Genomic DNA, 19508 nt, shown 5'->3' on the forward strand with positions numbered 1-19508 from the left:
AACAGAAAATGCACTAAGCACCATGTGTGTAAGGTGCCATGCTTGTTCCAAAGAGATTAAAAAAGTGGTTAAAATTGATTTGCTGGATGCACCCTTTTTAAATCATAATCTCTTTGCTAAATGATAGTTCTTAAGATAAAATGCGAACATAAATGTGGACAATAGAAAACAGACCAGGAAATTTCCCTTGTTATTTATTCCTGCTGTTTCTCCCCCCACCCCCCAACATGTGCCATTCGCTTTATTAAGCACTCCAGGAGTACAGTCAAAGTAACAAAAAATACACCTGGAGCCCTGCTCTCTACAGAAATTGCATAGCACTTTCAAAGACTACTTAATCTTTAGACATCCACTCTAAGCCTTCTAGCTGGTTTTATACTGTCACTGCAACACTATTTTGTGACAAGGTGGGAAGAATTTGGCTGATTACAACTCTTGTAGAGGTTAACCACTAGGGAAACCTCAAGCAGTTAAGTTCTCTTGAAACCTGCACCCCCATCTGAAGGGAACAATATAAGGGAAATCTTAAAAGGCACGCTGGATTCTCATCTGCACATCTGCAATGCTGAAGCCTTACTCTCTATGGCCACTTGTTCACCTCCCATCCTCTGCTACTGTCTAACCTTCCAAGTTAGAGCCACGTAACCCCTATGTGACATTTTTTTCCTGTGTTTCCTGGGAGAATTGATGTTCTTAAGCAGATAAAAGGGTCTCTAAGTTTTCTACAGCCTAGTCTTTATACATGTGACTAGAAGGACATCAATAGATATATTTAATATACACATTTAAAAGTGTTAATTTTATTGTTATTAGTTCTTTGAGAATCCCATTTAATGTGTTTTGATCATATTTGAGCCCCACCCCAACTCCTTCCATACCCATTACTCATCATTATGCCCCTCTTCTAAAAACCCATCAAGTCAAACTTGTGTTGCCCATATTTTCTTAGATATGTGCACTTTCACTGGAACATGACCAGGCTACCAGAGGCTACACTCTTAGAGGAAACTGACTCTCCCTCTCTCAGGCGTTATCAATTGCTAATGGCTCCCTAGCTCGGGATGGGACTTCATGGTCACACCCTCTGAATTTTCTTGTTGGAATTTCCCACCGATTACAAACCAATTATCCACAAGGCCCTAACTTTAAATGACTCTTTAGTGTTTTCCTTTCTCCTGGAGGTGACCAGTAGGAACAGTAACTGAGGAAAAATGTTCGTGGCCTCAGAAGTATGACTTTGAGCACTAGAAAATAGGAAGTGGCGACAGCAACTGCTTTTCAACTATCCCATGATTTCTGAGAGTCCGAGGAAGAATGCAGTCACAAACTCGAGTGCCCTTAAAAAGTCTACCTGTTTGTGCTCATCCAGTTCTGAAATTTTATTGAGTTCCAGAAAAAGGCCTGAAGACTGACTGTCTTAGGGCTCCTCAGGAAGGTAACAAAGTATGTTCCAGGGATACATCCTTAATGGTCTTCATTGTGACCTGAGCTCTGTGTTTTGTAAACATGTTTTTTTTTTTTTTTTTTTTTTTTTTTTTTTTTTTTTTTTGCATTTGGGGCAAACATCTATTTTCACCTGATATCTGATAGAATGATTTTATTCTAAGTGGTACATGCTAATATATTATATAGATCATATAATATAGTAGAGTTAAGAGCACACACCTAGAGATTGGGGAAATTTGGAGTTTACTTTGCCATTTCTAATTTACTACTTTTGTTAGTTTGTTCATTATCTCTTCCATCTTATGTTTCCTAATGTGTGAATGGACAAGGTACTCATATCACAGTGCTCTTGTGAGATTTCAAGGTAATAATGAAAAGTAAGAGACAATGTCAGCACTAAGGATTCAGGTCTCTAAAAGTGGGTATTTAAATCATATTACAGTATTTTTCTCAAAGTCAAGAAAAGCTGCCCTTCTCTGAGTACTCTAAGACCTGTGCTTTTTGATCATGGTGGTGCTTTTTTTCTGCTTTTTGCTCTTCAGAGTTAATGATTTATACAAAATGCCACTGGCAGTGCTTAGAATATAATCAGTCTTTTCTCCCTCAGGGGACTCTGAACAATCCAACCTTCTTTTCCTATTCATAAAGGGGCTCTGCCTAAAAAAGGCAACGTTATAGATGCTTTCTTATTTTGTAATAAAAATGACGCGTAAGCCACCACCATGATGCCATTATGTCTCTTATTTAAATAGCACAACAATTCATATCTCATTTTTCCCTCCTTTCTCATGCTTTGGTGTAGATAAGCAGAGGAAAATAAAACTGTAGCATAAAGGTCTGTTTGTATATTTTGGTTGTCCTTTACATTTTTCATTTAATTTTGCTGATAGGCTTCTTTGTAAGTTTTTACCACTGCAGTAACTGAGCAAAACAAATTTCTGAGAGCTTCCCCTTTTCTTTTTACAACCCTCAGAGAATCACAAAGACACAACTTCTAATGGCAGCGTTGGCACCACTCACAACAGTCAGTACCTTAGACATAGGGACACAAAGATGATAGACTTTTGAGAAGACTGGAAATCAGTTGGGGCTCATTCTTATTTCATTGCATTATTTCAATAATGCAAGTGTTACCTTACAAATTGTCATCTATTTAATAAGATGTGATGGTGACCAAGTAGGAAAATACTAATGGCTAAAACAAAACCAAAGGGACGGAATTTGCTCTGTGAATATGAGCGTGATTTATACATATGCTTACAACTTGTTCTTCCATATATTATATTGAGTACATTAATGATATCTTAGACGCAGAAATTCATACATTACTTGTTCTGTAATACTAACAGCTTCTTCCTTCTTCAAGACTGAGATACAGAAGTTTTGATAAAACAGGAAAACCAGGCAAACCTAAAATTCAGAGGCCTAGATCCTTTTCCACAGTTTGAGAGATGCCATTTCCAAGAGAGAAACACATCCTTTTCTCCAAGGCCTTTTAGACTCAGTACTTTCCATTAATTTGTTCCCTAGTCTCAGTTTATTTGGCATATGCTGGCCCTTTTCACCATCACACTACAAATATACAATCTCTGTTCTCTTATTTGTTTTTCAAGACAGGGTTTCTCTGTCTAGCTTTGCACCTTTCCTGGAACTCACTTGGTAGCCCAGGCTGGCCTCGGACTCACAGAGATCCACCTGTCTCTGCCTCCCGAGTGCTGGGATTAAAGGCATGCGCCACCACCGCCAGGCTCTCTATTCTCTTATTGAAGATAAAAAGACTCTTCTTGGAATCTCACTGACCAAAAGCTTCATTATACTCTCTACATCCAATAAAAAATAATAAATAACATTCCTATTTTATCTTTTCATTTGCCCACTCTAATTCACCTCTCTTTTTTTTTCTTCCTCTTATAATTATTCCTTCATTGAATGTGAGGTCTCAGTTAAGTAAACCAAGAAAAATGTCTGCCAATAGGTTTCTGATTATCTTATCACATTCTACTCAACACAGTATATGAGACATAGTATGTATTCAATAGCATTTTGGAAATTTCTATCATGAACGTTTTAAACATTCAAAACAATGCATTTATTATAATAGATACATTTAACATTTCTTTTTTTTCTTTTCTTTTTTTTTTTTTTTTTTGGTTTTTTGAGACAGGGTTTCTCTGCGTAGCTTTATGCCTTTACTGGAGCTCACTTGGTAGCCCAGGCTGGCCTCGAACTAACAGAGATCCCCCTGGCTCTGCCTCCCGAGTGTTGGGATTAAAGGCGTGTGCCACCACCGCCTGGCTTACATTTAATATTTCTTATGCTAGATCATTCTGATGTTACTTGAGAAAGACAAATCCTTACATCTGAGGCATATTATCAAAAAGGGGCAACATCACAGAAAGGAGGTGGAACCAAGGTACTGCACTGGAATTGGGATATTGTATTAAGAAGACACAACAGCTTGGTAGGCCTATGGCTTCAATTAAGCTTCAGCTTCAGCTCCTGCTACAGAGGCTTGCAATGCATGATAAAATACCCAGTGTTGTGTTCTCTGTGGGCACTCAAGTCATATTTGTTGGCTGACTTAATTGAGCTATATTTGCAAAATGGCAAGGATGTGAGGAAACTTTCCTACCTAAAAAGAAAGCATTCACAGTGCTAGACATTTGGTAGGCAAATAAACAGTATAATTTCAGCCTAAAAGGAAAAATATTCACTCTCCCATCCAATAGACCTAGTGGCTAGGCAACTCAAATGTCAGCATCATATTTCTGGAAATTAATTTTAAATATCATAAATTGTATGTCATCAACTTTGAAGACATTTCTTTCCTCCGTTTCTTTTCCCATTCCTTGCTCCAAATTCAAATGCAGAAAATGTAACTAATAAAGCTCAATCTCACCTGCTTGGTAAGGTTTGCAAATAGAAGCAATGTGTCTAGCAATATGTACAAAAAATTAAAATTTAAGAGCCACGCAATGGATGGAGTTTTTAAACAAGATGTCCACAATTAGTGGTGCATTTTCAGAGCAAAAACAAGTCAGGAATTTGCTCATGACTATAATGCCACACTATTATTTACCTGAATTAACCTTCTGACTACCAAGTGGCAGAATTCCCCACTAAGGTCTTCTAAGGATCAACGTGCAAGGTAAGCCTCAGCTTCAGAACCATCTATATAAATTTTTACTATATTTCAGATGAATTTTCCTTTGCTTGAAATGGTTGCCTTGAATCATTTAGCTCCTTTTATTGTCTTCATCACATCTAAATGGTAATGTAGGAACAAGTTTCAGATGTTAGCAGTTCAGTTGAGATCTCATGAAGGTCAAGGTCATTTTATTCATTCTGAAAGTCCTGTTGACTGTTTCACTAATATTACATACCAATGCATCTTTGCATTCTTTGTATTCCTACTGCCAACTTTTACCTGTGCAATGGATAATAATTACTCAGCTCATTATCAAGCCCATCATGTGGTGAAATAGAGGAGGAAACAGAAAAATGGGCTGAAGAATATTTTCTTTGGAGGACTAAAACATGGAACTACTCCAATGAATTGCCACTAGCCAATAATCAACTTCTAGTGGGTAGGACGGTAAAGGGACTACAAGATTGTTGACATTATATTGATGATAGTCAGACTTGCTTACGTTGTATGTGGTGTCAGGCACTATGTGAAGTGCCACACGAAATTCCGGCAATTATCATGTCTAGAACATTTATGTTATTGTTGAATAAATATGCAGAAAATTCAAGTGACATGCTTAGTGTAGGTTAAGATGGTCAAGTTGCCAGTTTCCACCCTTCCTCCCTAAAGGGTCTTGGTGTCTTGCTTAATATTTCATAAAATTACTGTGGCACCTCCGTATACATTGCTCCTTGAGAAAACTGAGTTGTATCCTGCCTCATTGAAGAATGAGTTGCAACTGATTTTTACCCTCTCTGGAGGGGTGGGAGGCATCACTCAGGTGCCATAGGTATGTACGAAAATTAGAGAACACCTTTGTAGACTGGATTCTCTCCTACCTTCTTAAGGGCTCTGGGGACTGAACTCAGGTCATCAGGCTTACACTGCAAGTGCCTTTACCTACTTAGCCATCTAACCAGGCCATAACCAATTTTCTTTTTGCAGCTATATCCTTCCATCGCCAAATATCAAATATTCTTCCAATTGAAATTACTAATCAGAAGCTATGAGACTAGCAGTTAAAGGTAGAGAGAAAATACCATTTCTAACCCTACTTGGAGAAAAGGGGAAGAGCAGTACTTTTCTCTCTCTCTTAAAATGAAAAAGGAAAAGGAAACCCACATTTTCTAGTGAAGCTTGTATTGGCGGGAAGAGGGACAGGGTGGGAAGATAGGTGTCTAATTAGAAGAAGGAAGGGAAAAGAGTTACTAGGTAGAGTTGAGTGAAACTTAGTCTTCATTTCTATGTGCACAGACCTCAGCAGACAGCTGGAAACCTGCCAGAGAAGGAGCCCTTGGAAACAAGCTGGAAGACATTGGAGAGACTTTGACCAAAACAAACAACAGCAGGGGATGTGGTTGGCAGTACCAAAAAGCAGAGGACTCTGTGAGTCACTCTTACATTAACTTTGAATGGTATCATATCTCCATTTTGTTGTATAGATTAGTTGTTTAACAGCTGGTAATGTCTAATATATAATAGTTGTATATATCTACATAAAATATAGACACGTTTTTAACTCAACTATGTAATATTATAGACAGAAAAGACAATCTAGCAAAAATATGGACTAGAAAAATTATCTAATATCTTATTAATCTAACAGTGTTATTCAATATTTTCATCTGCATATTTAAGATATAAGTGTAATAATGACTATTTTACTTAGCTCAGTAAGTATTCTTCTGTCATTTTACTAAATATTGTTTTACAGAACAGTGAAATACTAAGTATAAGGTAATTCCTTTCCATTAATTTTTTTATTATTTACAGTGTCACTTAATTTTTCTTTGTGGAAATAATAGCAACAATAATGGCAGTAATAGCCATCTTCACAGAAATCTACCATGTGTCAAACATTCTCTAAATACTGTTTCTAAGTTTCATTCAAGTTTGCAAGGTAAGTAGGATGAACTCTGTCTTATAAACAAAAGGAAATGTGTCATCAGAGGTTAAATGACCAATTCCCTGTCATACCTCTAAGCGTTGAATTAATTAGATGTGCCTGGTTCAAAGGAGCTGTCCTCACCACAATGTGCCAACTTTCTGCTGCAGGGAGCATCTTTATTCTTCTAATTTGGAGTATTTTATTAAAAACTTCTAAAAGTAGAACTATTAGTATAAAGAGGATAATCACTTTAAAACTGATGACTACTTACTTCATGTTGTTTTCTATGAGGGTAATATTAATGTATCTTTTTACAGAAAGAAATTAATTTGAGTTACAATGAAAAACAGTAAAGTCATGTGTGAGTGACAGAAAGAAATCTTTATGTTGTAAATAGAGCTTTAATCATCAACATCCCGAAACTGGGTTCTGCTTAGAAAATTGGACAGTGGAATGTATTTTTTTTAACCTCTGGATCTAAATAGTTCACATTAAATTCTTAGAAGTTAATGTGCTCTACCATACAACTAATGACTGCATCATCAGCATTCATTTAAAAGAAATGTAGATAGACTTCTCACTTTGGATGAGGATACGAAATCCAGAGACAACCATTCTTAGCCCAACATCAAGGAAAAAAAAATCTATCTAGAAAAGCATACTTTTTTAATATAGAGAGGAGTTTCAAAGCAATCAACAAGCCTTAAGTCTGAAGAAAGGTATGGGCTCACCTATGGCCACAGGGGGAACAGAAATACACACAGGCAGACATGAAGAAAGCATGTATTTTTTAGCTGAATTGCTAAACACCAAGCATGAATTTGCAAAAGTCTTGGAAAGAGATACAGGATGAAATTTGAAATTACAGACATACAGGCATCTGTGTGGATTTATGGCACAGACAAAATGAAGGACAAGGCAAGAAAATAAGAGAGGATATCTCTGAATCACACAGACATGGACACACACACACACACACACACACACACACACACACACACACCACACCACACCACACCACACTTCAGAAACTATGGAAACCAGATGGAAATGGAGTGACATGTTTATAATGCTGAGAAAAAATGTCAATTGAGCTCCTATGCCTGTAAATATCTTCCAGAAGTAAAGAAGTCATGTATTTCATTAGTAGAAACCTCAAACTGTAAGGAACATTCAGGTCTTCAGTCTTAAGCTCTTCATACCAGATATAAAATTGGATTTTCAAAAGAGAAATGAAAATTCTAGAAATGGTTAAACTAAATGTTGACATAAAAGGCATTATTCGTATTTTGTCTAAGAAGTTGACCACCCAATGTCCCCCCAAAAAATCCCAGTAAGTATGGAAACAATGAGTATATTCAATATAAATAAACTTATAGCACAATTATAGGTTTTTATTATATGTAAAAACAAAATTCATAATAATCATAATCATTGCACATCATCTGGTATACCACACAATTAAGTGTAAAGGCATTCCTTGGCTTACGTTAACATAAGATCTATACTTAAATGTTCATCGTGGTGATAGCTATATGATTACAAATATTTGCTTAACTCATGAGTGAATTTTATTAATTATATACTAGACACAGAGTTTTTCAAAAAAAATAAAAATTTCATGCATAACCTTTTTACCTTTTTGACTGCTCTTCTGGTGAGGACATCACAGCTCTGATGAATGCTTAATTCTTACCTTATTTCCAACATTTGGTGATGAAGAAGGCTGTATACTTCTTAGAAGAATTACAAACATACACACACACACACACACACATATATATATATATATATACACACATACATATATATATATAAACGCACCTCAAGAATTGAAATATTTATATAACATGCATATTATAAATGTGTCTGTCATAAAAAACATAAAAAGGTATTTTACTACCCATGTATTTGGTGTTTTATCACTATATCAGGAGGTAAAACTGAGAATGTTGCCAAGCATGAAATGAAACATGGCATAAGCAATATATACTTGGCTCTGTGCCATTATTACTATCTGTAGCTAATCAGTTCAGTTTATGTGTAAGATCAAAACTATTTGAAGAAAAGGAAACTTTTGTCCTTTTTATTGTCACTATTTCAGTTCCCTGTACTTGCCAAGCTTCTTTCTATACTTAGGGCCTGCCTACATTGCTCTTGCTACTATGTGGAATGTGCTTTGGTAATTTTTTTTTAAAAAAGCATCATCTCTCACTTCAGTGTAGGCAGATAAATTAGAGAAGAAGTCTCACTGGGAAGATGCTGCTCCAGACATGTCCTTATAGAGGGTACCCTTGTCTTGATGGGAAAGAAGATGTTTACTTTAGGTCTATATCAGGGCATTGCTGAAACAATCAATATAAATATGACCTGAATTCAGTGGGCAGTAAGGTTAGCCTAGGGACAGTAATATTGGTTTCAAGGGAAAGGCCTTGGAAAAATGAATGCTTCTCTATGCAGAACCTTATATTTTATAACATTACAAGACAGAGACAATAGAAGTTTACCATATTTTAAAGTATAAGAAGCAGGCTTGACTAAGGTGACAAGGCTACTTGCAAGTCCTTAATACTGTCCTACCCCTGGAATGTCTTAATGTCCACCTCAACAACACCTCATTTTTATCCTCCTGATATCAGTTTTTAACTTTTCAGGAAGTAGGTGCTGTGGGATGGTCTGTTTGTCAAATTGCTCTGATTGGTCAATAAATAAAACACTAATTGGCCAGTGGCCAGGCAGGAAGTATAGGCGGGATTAACAGGAGAATTGAGAGAACAGGAAGGCAGAGGGAGACACTGCCAGCCGCCACCATGACAAGCAGTATGTGAAGATGCCAGTAAGCCACAAGCCACGTGGCAAGTTATAGATTTATAGAAAAGGATTAATTTAAGATGTAAGAACTAGATAGCTAGAAGCCTGAGCCATTAGGCCAAACAGTTTAAACAATGTAAGTCTCTGTGTTTACTTGGTTGGGTCTGAGCGGCTGTGGGACTTACGGGTGACAGAGATTTGTCCTGACTGTGGGCTAGACAGGAAAAATCTAGATACAGTAGGTCAACACTGATCTTCCATTCTAAATGAATTTCCATGTTTTATACATCTATATTGCTATAAACTTCCTAACGGTTAATACATGACATTTAAAATTACATAGCTGTGTGTTTACTTACATATCATATGTGGGTGTTTTAAACAAGCCTCTATACATATGCATACTTAATGATATGTTTCAATATTGTAAGCCTCAGAAGAGCAGGAACTACACTTGTTTTATTTATTACTTCATTCAAAGAGATTATCATAGTTCCTAGGGGAATACTTAGTGTATAATATATAATCATTAAATAAGTGTAGCTTTTCTTGAGAAATTCTTTAGCAAACTTTATCTACACATTTGCAGACTCTTGTGCATTAATATAGAAAATTAACGAACTTTGCCTATCAATAATAAAACATTCAATTTAAAGTTGAATATAGATAACTAAAAGCCATTGATATATGTTATAAAACAAGTAATATAATTATTTTAGTACATTCTATTTGATTTCCCCCTTTCAATTAAAGATTTTCACTTTATTAATTTTACGTCTTATGTTCATTGGTTCAGCATAGTTTTTCCAATCCATTTTTGCATTAATAAACAATAAATTTTAAAATCTCAATGATATAGTCAAATTGTTTCACCTCTCAGATTTATGCACTATATTTTAGCAGTATTTTATTTGCATTGTTGGGGTTTGACTCACAATTACTGTTGTTATTAAAAAATTATGCATGAATAATTAACCTAGTTCCACTTACCAAATAGATTCTCCCATAAGTACCAAGACCAATGGCTTTATCTAGTGAGAATATTCCAGTTGGGTCCTACAAAAAGTAGAACAAAAATGGTCAGCTTTCTTGAAAACGATTCCAATCTGCATTGTTCCTTTGGAATTTACAAAATAAAAGGCACCCCTGAAACATGTTCTTTCATGACCCCATTTCCCAAAAGAATAGGTAACAATGTCCTTAGATTGAATATAGTCATTTATAAAAAAAAGAACACTAAGAACTCATGTAACCATACTGTAAAGTATATACAAGTAAGTAATTCTGAGTAAACTACATAGGTAAGTAAGATAGAAATAAGTTCACACACTTGCTGAAGAAGTATTCATTCATTATCTATTTTTGAGTTCTAACTAAATAGATTAAAAAGTTTAACATTCATGAATGAGAGGTAGATATTGGATGCAAAGTCTAATGAACTCATTTATAACCCTTATACTACTATCACTATATACACATAACAAAGCAAAAACCAAGGCATTATAAGTTTTGAACTAAAAACAACAACTAGTGTTGGTTTTGCTTCTTATATTCACATTTATATCAACTGAGTGTCTTTTCATCGTGCAAATTGATCAATAGTCTCTTGACTCTTCATATCTAAGAAAATGTAGTTTTGGATACAGTTCTGAATCTTCCATATGCATCCTCAAGGATTATGCCCTTACCTTGTAATGTAAGCATTGTTTTTCTGTTCACCAAAAACATGGTTCCATACATTTTACTTGTTTTATAATCAACACTAGAGATTTTAGAAAATTTTGTGTGAACCATGAGTAGATGTCAACTTATACAAGAATGGTAGAGAAATTAACAAATACTTGGAAATCCAGAAAGCATATAGAACATAAATATTTAATGATGCTATAAAATAATTTTATCACTGTGAAAAATGCAATATAAAAAAATAAACGGAAAGCACCTTAGTGAAAGGAACATATGTGAAGAAAGTCATAAATTTCTTAAGATTAGTGTGATATTTATGTGATCTAGCAAAACTGTCATAGGCAAATGACAACTCTGAATTCATCTTAGTCAACAAGTATCCAAATGGAAGGAGAGTCAGAAGAATTGAGTTTTAGTTCCAGAGTTGTTTTATTAACTATATAGCTCTGGGGAACTTTCTCTCAGGTTCCATTAGCACACATGGAAAACGAAGGCATTATATTCAATGTTGTCTGAGTTGTAATATTTTATAGGAAAAATATCATATTCTTTCATCCTAAAATCCAAATGTTTCCACAGGATTGACAAAAACATTGTCAAGGCAGCAACCCAGAATCATACTTTCTTAAAACACTCATTAAAATTAATAACACAATAAAGTCATGATTAGAAGCAAATAGATCAAGGCATAGCCACCTACTGAAAGTTAAAAAAAATGTTTAAATGACAGCTTTTATTATTTGATAAGCAAAGCATATTTAATATCTAGTATGTAACTTTTACTATGACTCTCTTGGAGATGTATGGGGAAGAGGTAAGCAACAAAGGAGTTACTAAGAACCAGGTTTTAGGGACTATTGCTTTAGCACATTCCTTTCCAAGATATCACTGAGAAGTTTATTTACACCATTAGCAATTTAAGAGAAACAACAACTGCTCACTTTTTAAAAATGCATTTATTTACTTATGTATTTATTTATTCATTCTGTACGGTGTGTGGGCACATTCGCACATGCCATAAATGCACATGTGGAGGTCACAGGACAACTTGTGGGAGTCCGTTCTTTCACCTTGTGGGTTCTGGGCATTGAACTCCAGTCTTCAGACTTTGGGGCAAGCACCTTTACCTGCTGAGCCATCTTGGAGGGCTGGGTTACTTCTTAAAACAATTAAACAAATTAGCTAACTCTTATTGGTAAGCTATTATTTTTATAAGTATGTTTGTGTTTAACGTGATAAAGATACCATGTTAGGGAACTCTCATATCGTCTGTTGATATAGCTGGTATCTCTGAATCTTCAGAAAAAGTCAGAAATTTATCTTATCCTCTTTCTGCCCTTCAACAATAATCTTATAGTGAGATTTTAAGTCAAGTATCTAAGTACTCAAAAGAGAAAATGAGGAACTGTACTGTGCAAATCACAGAAACCTTAATTTAGGTTCGTTAATGTTGTCAGAAATCTTTTTGTTCTCTAGTCACAAATAATGACATCATCTTAATTACCCTACTGCTCCCCTTAAATAAAATAACACATTTTTAAATTTCAAGTTTTAAAAGGATGTCAAACTTAGTATTCTTATGTTTTAAGGCTATTGTTTGCATTCATTTTGTGTGATGTTGTTAATCTGTCTCATCTCTGTTTTACAACTAAATGCTTACTAAATTCAGATAGAAAGAAGGAATACCTATGCTGATTTATAAATTAATACACAATCTTTCTATCTCATTTTCCATTTCAGCCAGCCCACGTTTATTCGGGATATAAAATAAGAAACCCAAATTCTTAGATCTTCTCTTAAAAAGTGAGATTTTTAAAAAAGTCAATTTATTTCTAAGCCAGAAACGATTAGGCAATTTTTAAAATTTTTTTTACATATTTCTATATATTTAAATTATCTCTAGCAAATTAAAATTCCTAACTGAGTTGCCCTTGAAAGCTGGAGCTTGAGAGTAGTTTCTTCTGAGGGCAGGAAGAGAAGGAAAGGCTGAGCACCCCAGTGGCTAATTTCTTAAGGGAACAGAAGAAGGCAGCAAAAGAACCACTAGAAGGCAGTGTTTCCTGGTCAAGGAAGACACAGTCCTAGCCTGATCAATAAAGCTGAATGCGCCTATACAAAGGAGGAGAGAAAAGTGGCACATGGTCAACACAGGTAGCAAGAAGTTTCAAGTGTACTTACATTCACGTAAAGGTTAGGGAACATGTTCCACCGGTTACACAGCAAGGGGAGTGGGATAAACACTTCAGTATACAGAGAGAGACGGCAAAGGATTTTCTTCCATCATGGAAAGAACTTGTGGCTAGAGTTCCTAAAATGTTGGTTCTAATGAGATAAGTACTAGAATGAAACTCAGAGACAGTGGCAGGGATGAGCTTCACAATAGAATCAGAGTCTTTATAGATCACTACTTCATAAATATTCTCTCCACAAGACTCATTTACAAATCCTCTTTTAAAAAAAAGACTCCTTAGGGCTAGTATGAAATGACGAAATCAGAATTTCCTTGGGCGATTCCCTTAAGATACCTAGATGATTATCAGCTCACGTACTCTGTCCCTGTGCACGAACCTCTGGAAAAACACTGTCCTAGAGACAGGGAACGTGGCTTAGGAAACGGATTGAATTGCAACATCAAGCTGAGGCAGTATTCTACGTGCAATGGATGGTATGCTGGATATGTCGAACCTTGCGCCCTTGAAGGCAAAATGGCTTCCACAAAGCAGCTAAGGGATTTGGTAAAGTGGGAAGCTTCTTGTGACTGAATGCGGAACTCATGTCTTGCCTTCTCAGTGAAGACTGGGAAAACTGGAAGTTATATTTAAATATAAGCTTAATGTATTTCAAATATAGTGTTTGGATCATGTACTATTTCAGATCACCTCTGCCACTACTGTCCTCAAAGCCTGTCTAATCCTGACCCCAATATAGATTAGGAGTACACAGGGGAGTGTCAAATACCAAGGCCAAAGCCACTAGGAATGTTATTACCATACTGGGCAGAGAAGGCTTGGGGGACAATCGTAGTGAAAGACTAGCTAGATTTGGAGATGAAGAAGATTGAGTTATGCAGGCTTACTAATTATACATACATATATAATAAATTATAAATTAATAAAAATGTAATATATAATAATAATTTAACACATGCAACATCGCAACTCTCTTTGCAAAGAAAGGAAGCATAAACCAGAAACCTCTGTACTTTTCTTCTCCTATAGGAAGTATATATTCAGTTAAAAATTGGGAAACGTTAGAGCAGGTCATTAACAAGTATGATTATGTGGTGACCCATCTTTACTACCAGCACTTAGAAAAGAAAGGCAGAAAAACCAGTGTCAGCTATATAAATAGTTGGAAGCCAGCCAGGGCTACATGAAACCCCTATCTTAAAAACAAAGAGTAAATATGATTAAATTGACCTATTCCTTGATATTTAATGGCTTTCTTACTTTATGTATCTAAGGCCCTAGACAAAAGGCCTTATAATTACATGAAAATAACATTTACAAATGTGAAATTTATGTATTATTCTCCTCTATGTTCACTATTGCTTAATGTTTTAGGCATAAAATATTATCTAATTAAAATACCAAATAATTTATATCACTTTTTTGTTGTTTTGTGCTATAGAGAGGGTCTTTTTGGAAGCTCAGGCTATTCTGGAACTCCCTATGTAGCCTGCACTAGCTCCAAAGTCATGGTCCTTCCGCTTCCATGACTCAAATCCTATTCCTTTCTTTAAATTCCGATTTGTACTCTTGCCCAAGTTTGTACTCTCCAGGGCTTCTGGTTTATGTTCATTTAATTGATTAATCACAAAGAGTACGTAATATAAAGATCCAAAACTTATATTTAATTGTACTTTCATACTCTGAAAGATTTGTATATACGTTTATGTGTGCCTGTGTAATATGGGAAGTGGACCCAGGACCTGTGCATGCTAGACATGCACTCTACAGCTCAGCCAGTCTATACCCAGGCCTCCAAGATTCTTTTTGATCAATTTGACACGTCAAGGTTTGAATATCTCCTCATTATCTAGCTGTTTCCAAACTGTTACACTTAGCAGGGACATATGCCAATATTCTGTCCTTCATATGTGTCCTATTGAAAATAAGTATAGCAAGGGACACCGCCCTATGCTGTTTTCTTCACTTGATCGTGTCTCTCTGCATCAAAATGCAAATGTCTATCTAACTTATCAATTCATCTATTCATTGACGTCAAAGTCTTCAGGATATAAGTGAAATGTAAAACAAAACAACAAACTACACCTCGGTGACTGAAGAAACAATGACTTTAGATCTCTACACCTTTGATATAAGGAAAATATTAAAGAGCATGTTGCTCTTCAGCTATATTTCTTTTCTTGGAATTTGAATCTAGGGAGAGGGGAGAATTACCCATGATTTGTTCAGATGGTACAGAAAATTATTCTAAAATAAAATTCTGAAATATAAGAATTTTCCTAAATTGAACCTTCCATGATGATTTAAAATGAGGAAAAATATCATTTGTACCCTTTGTTTTTGTCTTTTCCATATTCCCCAACATTACAAACCAATCTCATGTTTGTCTCCTGTACCCATGGCCACCCTCAATCCAATCTTGAGAACACTAATGTTCTAGTGTTCAGCCATTTTGCTTCTCTCATGGACTCTCGTCATGATCTGTATGTCCCAAAGCCATGACCAGGTTAGTTAATCCAGGGAATCTCTCCCCGACGTTTGTGGTTAAGACACCTTTACTTCTTTACTTTCTGTTGTCTGTGTTCTTTGGGTTTGGAACTCCCTGTGCTATCATTTCTATAAGGTCTTTCAGCTTGTTTACGTGTGCTTATACACACACACACACACACACACACACACACACACACACACACACACACACAGCCTGAGAATGTTGAGGAGGTGAGCAGGTCATTCACTGACTTTACAGTCTTATTTAGAACCAAATCAATCTTAGTCTGAATAGGAAAATTCTGCTCAGAAGGCAATCCACCAATTGAAGCCTCCATAATCCAGAAATCTCATGTATACATCCTGGAAAAGAAATGATTTCAGGTGTATGTGGGATGAAAAACGGTTTAATGTTTTTTAATTCTTTAGTCTTATTTTATGAAGTTGCAACAATAGCAATTCTACCAGCTGCCATTCAACAGTTTTGTATTGAAGTACGTTCTTTAATGACTGAAATAGTTTGCTAAAATATTACCCAAGTAGATCACCTCCCCTTACCACATACCATACCACATCTGCAAAATTATAAAATGAGGCCTTGAGAATGTCCCATTTTTAGGGAAGCAGGTATCTGCCATCATTAACAACAGGCATCTTTAAATGCCAAAACATACACAAAATTAATTAAGGCAAGATGACTTTGAATAGTCCTATAACTGCACGGTTAATATTTAGCTTTTCTCAAGGCACGGAGGCCAGTGCCCTGAACAACACATGCTTGGCGATCATTCCAGCACAGTGCCTGCATCATTCTCCTTTGGAGAGTCCAGGGGCCCTTTGCATTCAAGAGAGGGTGCAAGTGAAATGCCAATCTAAAAAGGGAACTTGAAAAATGGATTTGGGTGGGATCCAGTATCAGCCAGAAACCAGATGCCAATGAAATAAACGGTGTTGTTACAGTAGTAAGTCTGCTGTTTATGATGACTTTAATAGCTCACCAATCAATTTCAACTGGACATGGAGCAAAAGGAGACCCTGCACATAACAACGAACAAAGAATTATATTTCGTCATCTAAGGGACAGAATACATTGTTCTAAAAACTAAAAGGCATGTACAGAATTCACTTCTTATCCAGGCGGCGTCGAGTTCTTTTCGCTCCAGCAATACTAAATCGAGAACATTCTCCTGGTGAGAATCAAGTTTTAGAAACCGCTACTACAAAGTGAGAGCAGTGTGACTCCAATGCTTCAATTTTCTAGTGCTCATTACTTTTTTTAAAAGGGGTCACCCATAGGTAGAGATCTCCGCTGGCAAAAGAAGCAAAGGGGGTGGTCAGCCACTTGTCCTCTCCAGGAACGCTGCTATTACAAGTACCCAGGCGCTGCTAGACAAAGCGGGCTCTATTTAGAAAGGGCCCCACCCTTTAGGACCCACTTCTTTCTCCCCAACCTCACCCTGTCCCTTTGCTTTTTTGTGGCCTTCACCTCAACCAGGAGCCCAGGAACACTGATTGTGCATAGGAGCTTCCCTGGCCCATCCTGAGCCACAGCCCGTCGAAGTCCTGGCCTAGGCTGCTGGAGGGTGTGGGCTTTCTTCCCCAGGCTTCCAAAGCCTCGGAAAGAAGCGCACTATGAGGGCGATGGCCTGGAGTCCTTTACTTACCGGTAAGTGGCCCAGATCTGTCACCTCCTTGTCCCTCCAACCCCCAGGTCCTGCCATGACTTCGAGAAGAACCGGAGCAGAGCAGGAGACCGAGTCCAGCAGGCGCGCTGGGACTGAGTCTTTGAGGTGAAGGAGGAAGAAGAGTTTAGGGGGGTCCCGGGGAGGGAGGAGGGGATGGGAGAGAGGAGAGGGGAGGTGGGTTTGTGGCGTGGGAGAGGAGAGGGAAATGGAGTGGAAAAGAGCGAGCTGAAGGGAGGAGGAGAGAGAAGCTAAGAGTTTTCGAGAGGCGGGAAAGTAAGTTTGGCTAAGGGCAAGAGAAGAGCTCCAGCGTCCGTCCGTCCAGAGACGAAGAAGCCAGAAGGGTGCTCCGCGGCGAGAGCGCAGGGCGGTCCGGTCAGGGTGCGCCTTTCAGGGTGAGGAGGGGGGCGGTGCAAGGCGAAGGGGCCCGGAGGAGCTCGAAGGGGATTGGTGGAGCGTCACGTCGCCAGGTGGGCAGCCGCGCAGCGGGGAGGCGAGCCAGGGGGGCCCCGGGGCCGAGCGAGGCTCTCTAACGGTCTTCGGGCCAGCCCCTAGCCGCCTGCACTCCGCCCCCGGGTCCTGGGCTGCGCCTGCCGCCCCCGCCCCCGCCCCCGCCGGCCACTGTTCCACAGGAAACTTTTGCTAGGCAGCTGCCAGCCCCGGAAAACCGGTCCCTCTCAGCGCCGCTCCCAGTCTGGGCCCCACAGCTCTGCCACAGTCCAAACAACCCGCACCGTCATCTCCCCCAAAGAAACATTGTAACTTTCCTAGTGGTCTGGGTTCTCTTTCTGGTTCCCTCTAATTTAATTGCTCCCTTGATTGGAAAAAAAAAATAAGGAAATCGAGAAGGAAAGGATTCGCCCATTCGATTGGGGATCACACTTGGGTATCCCCTACTGTGAAGGGAGAAACGGAGTCCCTAGGGCTGCTACAACTTGATCTTTAAAGCCCCTAGCAGCTCAAGGAAGTACAGAAAGGACAACCAAAGTTCCTTCGATCCCCCCCCCAGAGACATCTGCATCTCCTCTAGCCCAGGGGCTAACAGGCGTCTGGCTGACGCTGCTTAGTCAAAACCACACCTATGAACAGGTGTTTGGGTTAAGGGACACAGACCCAAGTGTCAGCAGCTCTGGCTGTCCTGGGTCCTAAGTTTGCAGGCTTTGAGCTCGCAGTGAGCCCAGGAAGTTTCTGCTTGCTTTCCAGCCTCCAGCTTTTCGGTCCGGTTTCATTCATTCACTCATTCATTGCAAAACTTTTAAGGGCTCCGGAGCTGTGCGCCCCTGTTTCCCCACAAAGCGCAAGGAGGCTGACACTTGGTTCCTACAAGACAAACGTGATTTATCCTTAAGTGAGTTGCCTCTTGAAGCATTTACAGAAAAGGGAGCCAGTGCATAAAACTAACCGCATTCTAAGCTCTTGCGCACTACAAAGAACACTTTAGAAAATGTCCTGAAGCTGCTTGCATTCCCCGGAGCTAGCTTACTGTGCTTTGAGTACCCAAACACCAAGTCGCAATGCTATTAGGAATTTGTTTCCTATTTCTTTTTCTTTTTTAATGAACAAATTTTGTTACCTATCCTAAGAAGATTTATACGAATAATTCCTCCCACTGGCTTCGAGTTTATCATTTTTGACCCAGCTTCCGAACTTTTGTAATTATTCTTCTTATATGTTAGTGGATTTTGTTTATTTTTCTGTCCGTTTCAACGCTAGAGTTTGACTTCTTTACGATCCTTTATCTCAGAGTCTCCCTGAGCGCTGTAATGGCTACAGCTTGTCCAAGGAACCCGGTCTCGCTACTTAAAGATTCTCTGTTAACGGCAACAGAATAAATCAACCACCACCTCCTCCAAAATAACAAGCCTGGGTGTTCTGAATCGAATCTTCTTAAACCAAGTTACGTGTGTGTGTGTGTGTGTGTGTGTGTGTGTGTGTGTGTGTGTGTGCTCACAGAAATTACACTTTGAAAGAACTCAAATCTTGACAACTCTGCCACACAAAACACTATTCCTTTAAAACAATTTAAGATTTCCTTAATGACCAGTAAAATGCTTCTGCGTTTCCCTAAGTGTAAGCTGGAAAAATAACATTTCATAACTTTAAAAGGGAAGATTTGCAGTTCATAGAAA

The 19508-nt window shown here is 37.9% G+C and overlaps 1 protein-coding gene across 3 annotated transcripts in view; it reads right to left on the reverse strand.

Moving 5' to 3' along the window:
• Window positions 1–17796, reverse strand: part of Nrk (Nik related kinase) — a 108204-nt gene extending 90408 nt beyond the window's left edge. The window contains exons 1-2 of one of the 3 annotated variants that reach the window (XM_076562818.1): window positions 17362–17796; window positions 10323–10388 (exon numbers count right to left, since the gene is read on the reverse strand). In XM_076562818.1, coding sequence (XP_076418933.1) covers window positions 10323–10388; window positions 17362–17418 — 123 coding nt within the window. In that variant the 5' untranslated portion in view covers window positions 17419–17796. The remainder of the gene's footprint in view (window positions 1–10322; window positions 10389–17361) is intronic. The other 2 variants (XM_076562817.1, XM_015987783.3) reach the window with 2 other exon arrangements.
• Between the last annotated feature and the right edge of the window lie 1712 nt (window positions 17797–19508).

The sequence above is a fragment of the Peromyscus maniculatus genome, chromosome X, assembly GCF_049852395.1.
Source record: "Peromyscus maniculatus bairdii isolate BWxNUB_F1_BW_parent chromosome X, HU_Pman_BW_mat_3.1, whole genome shotgun sequence".
Lineage (NCBI taxonomy): Eukaryota > Metazoa > Chordata > Mammalia > Rodentia > Cricetidae > Peromyscus > Peromyscus maniculatus.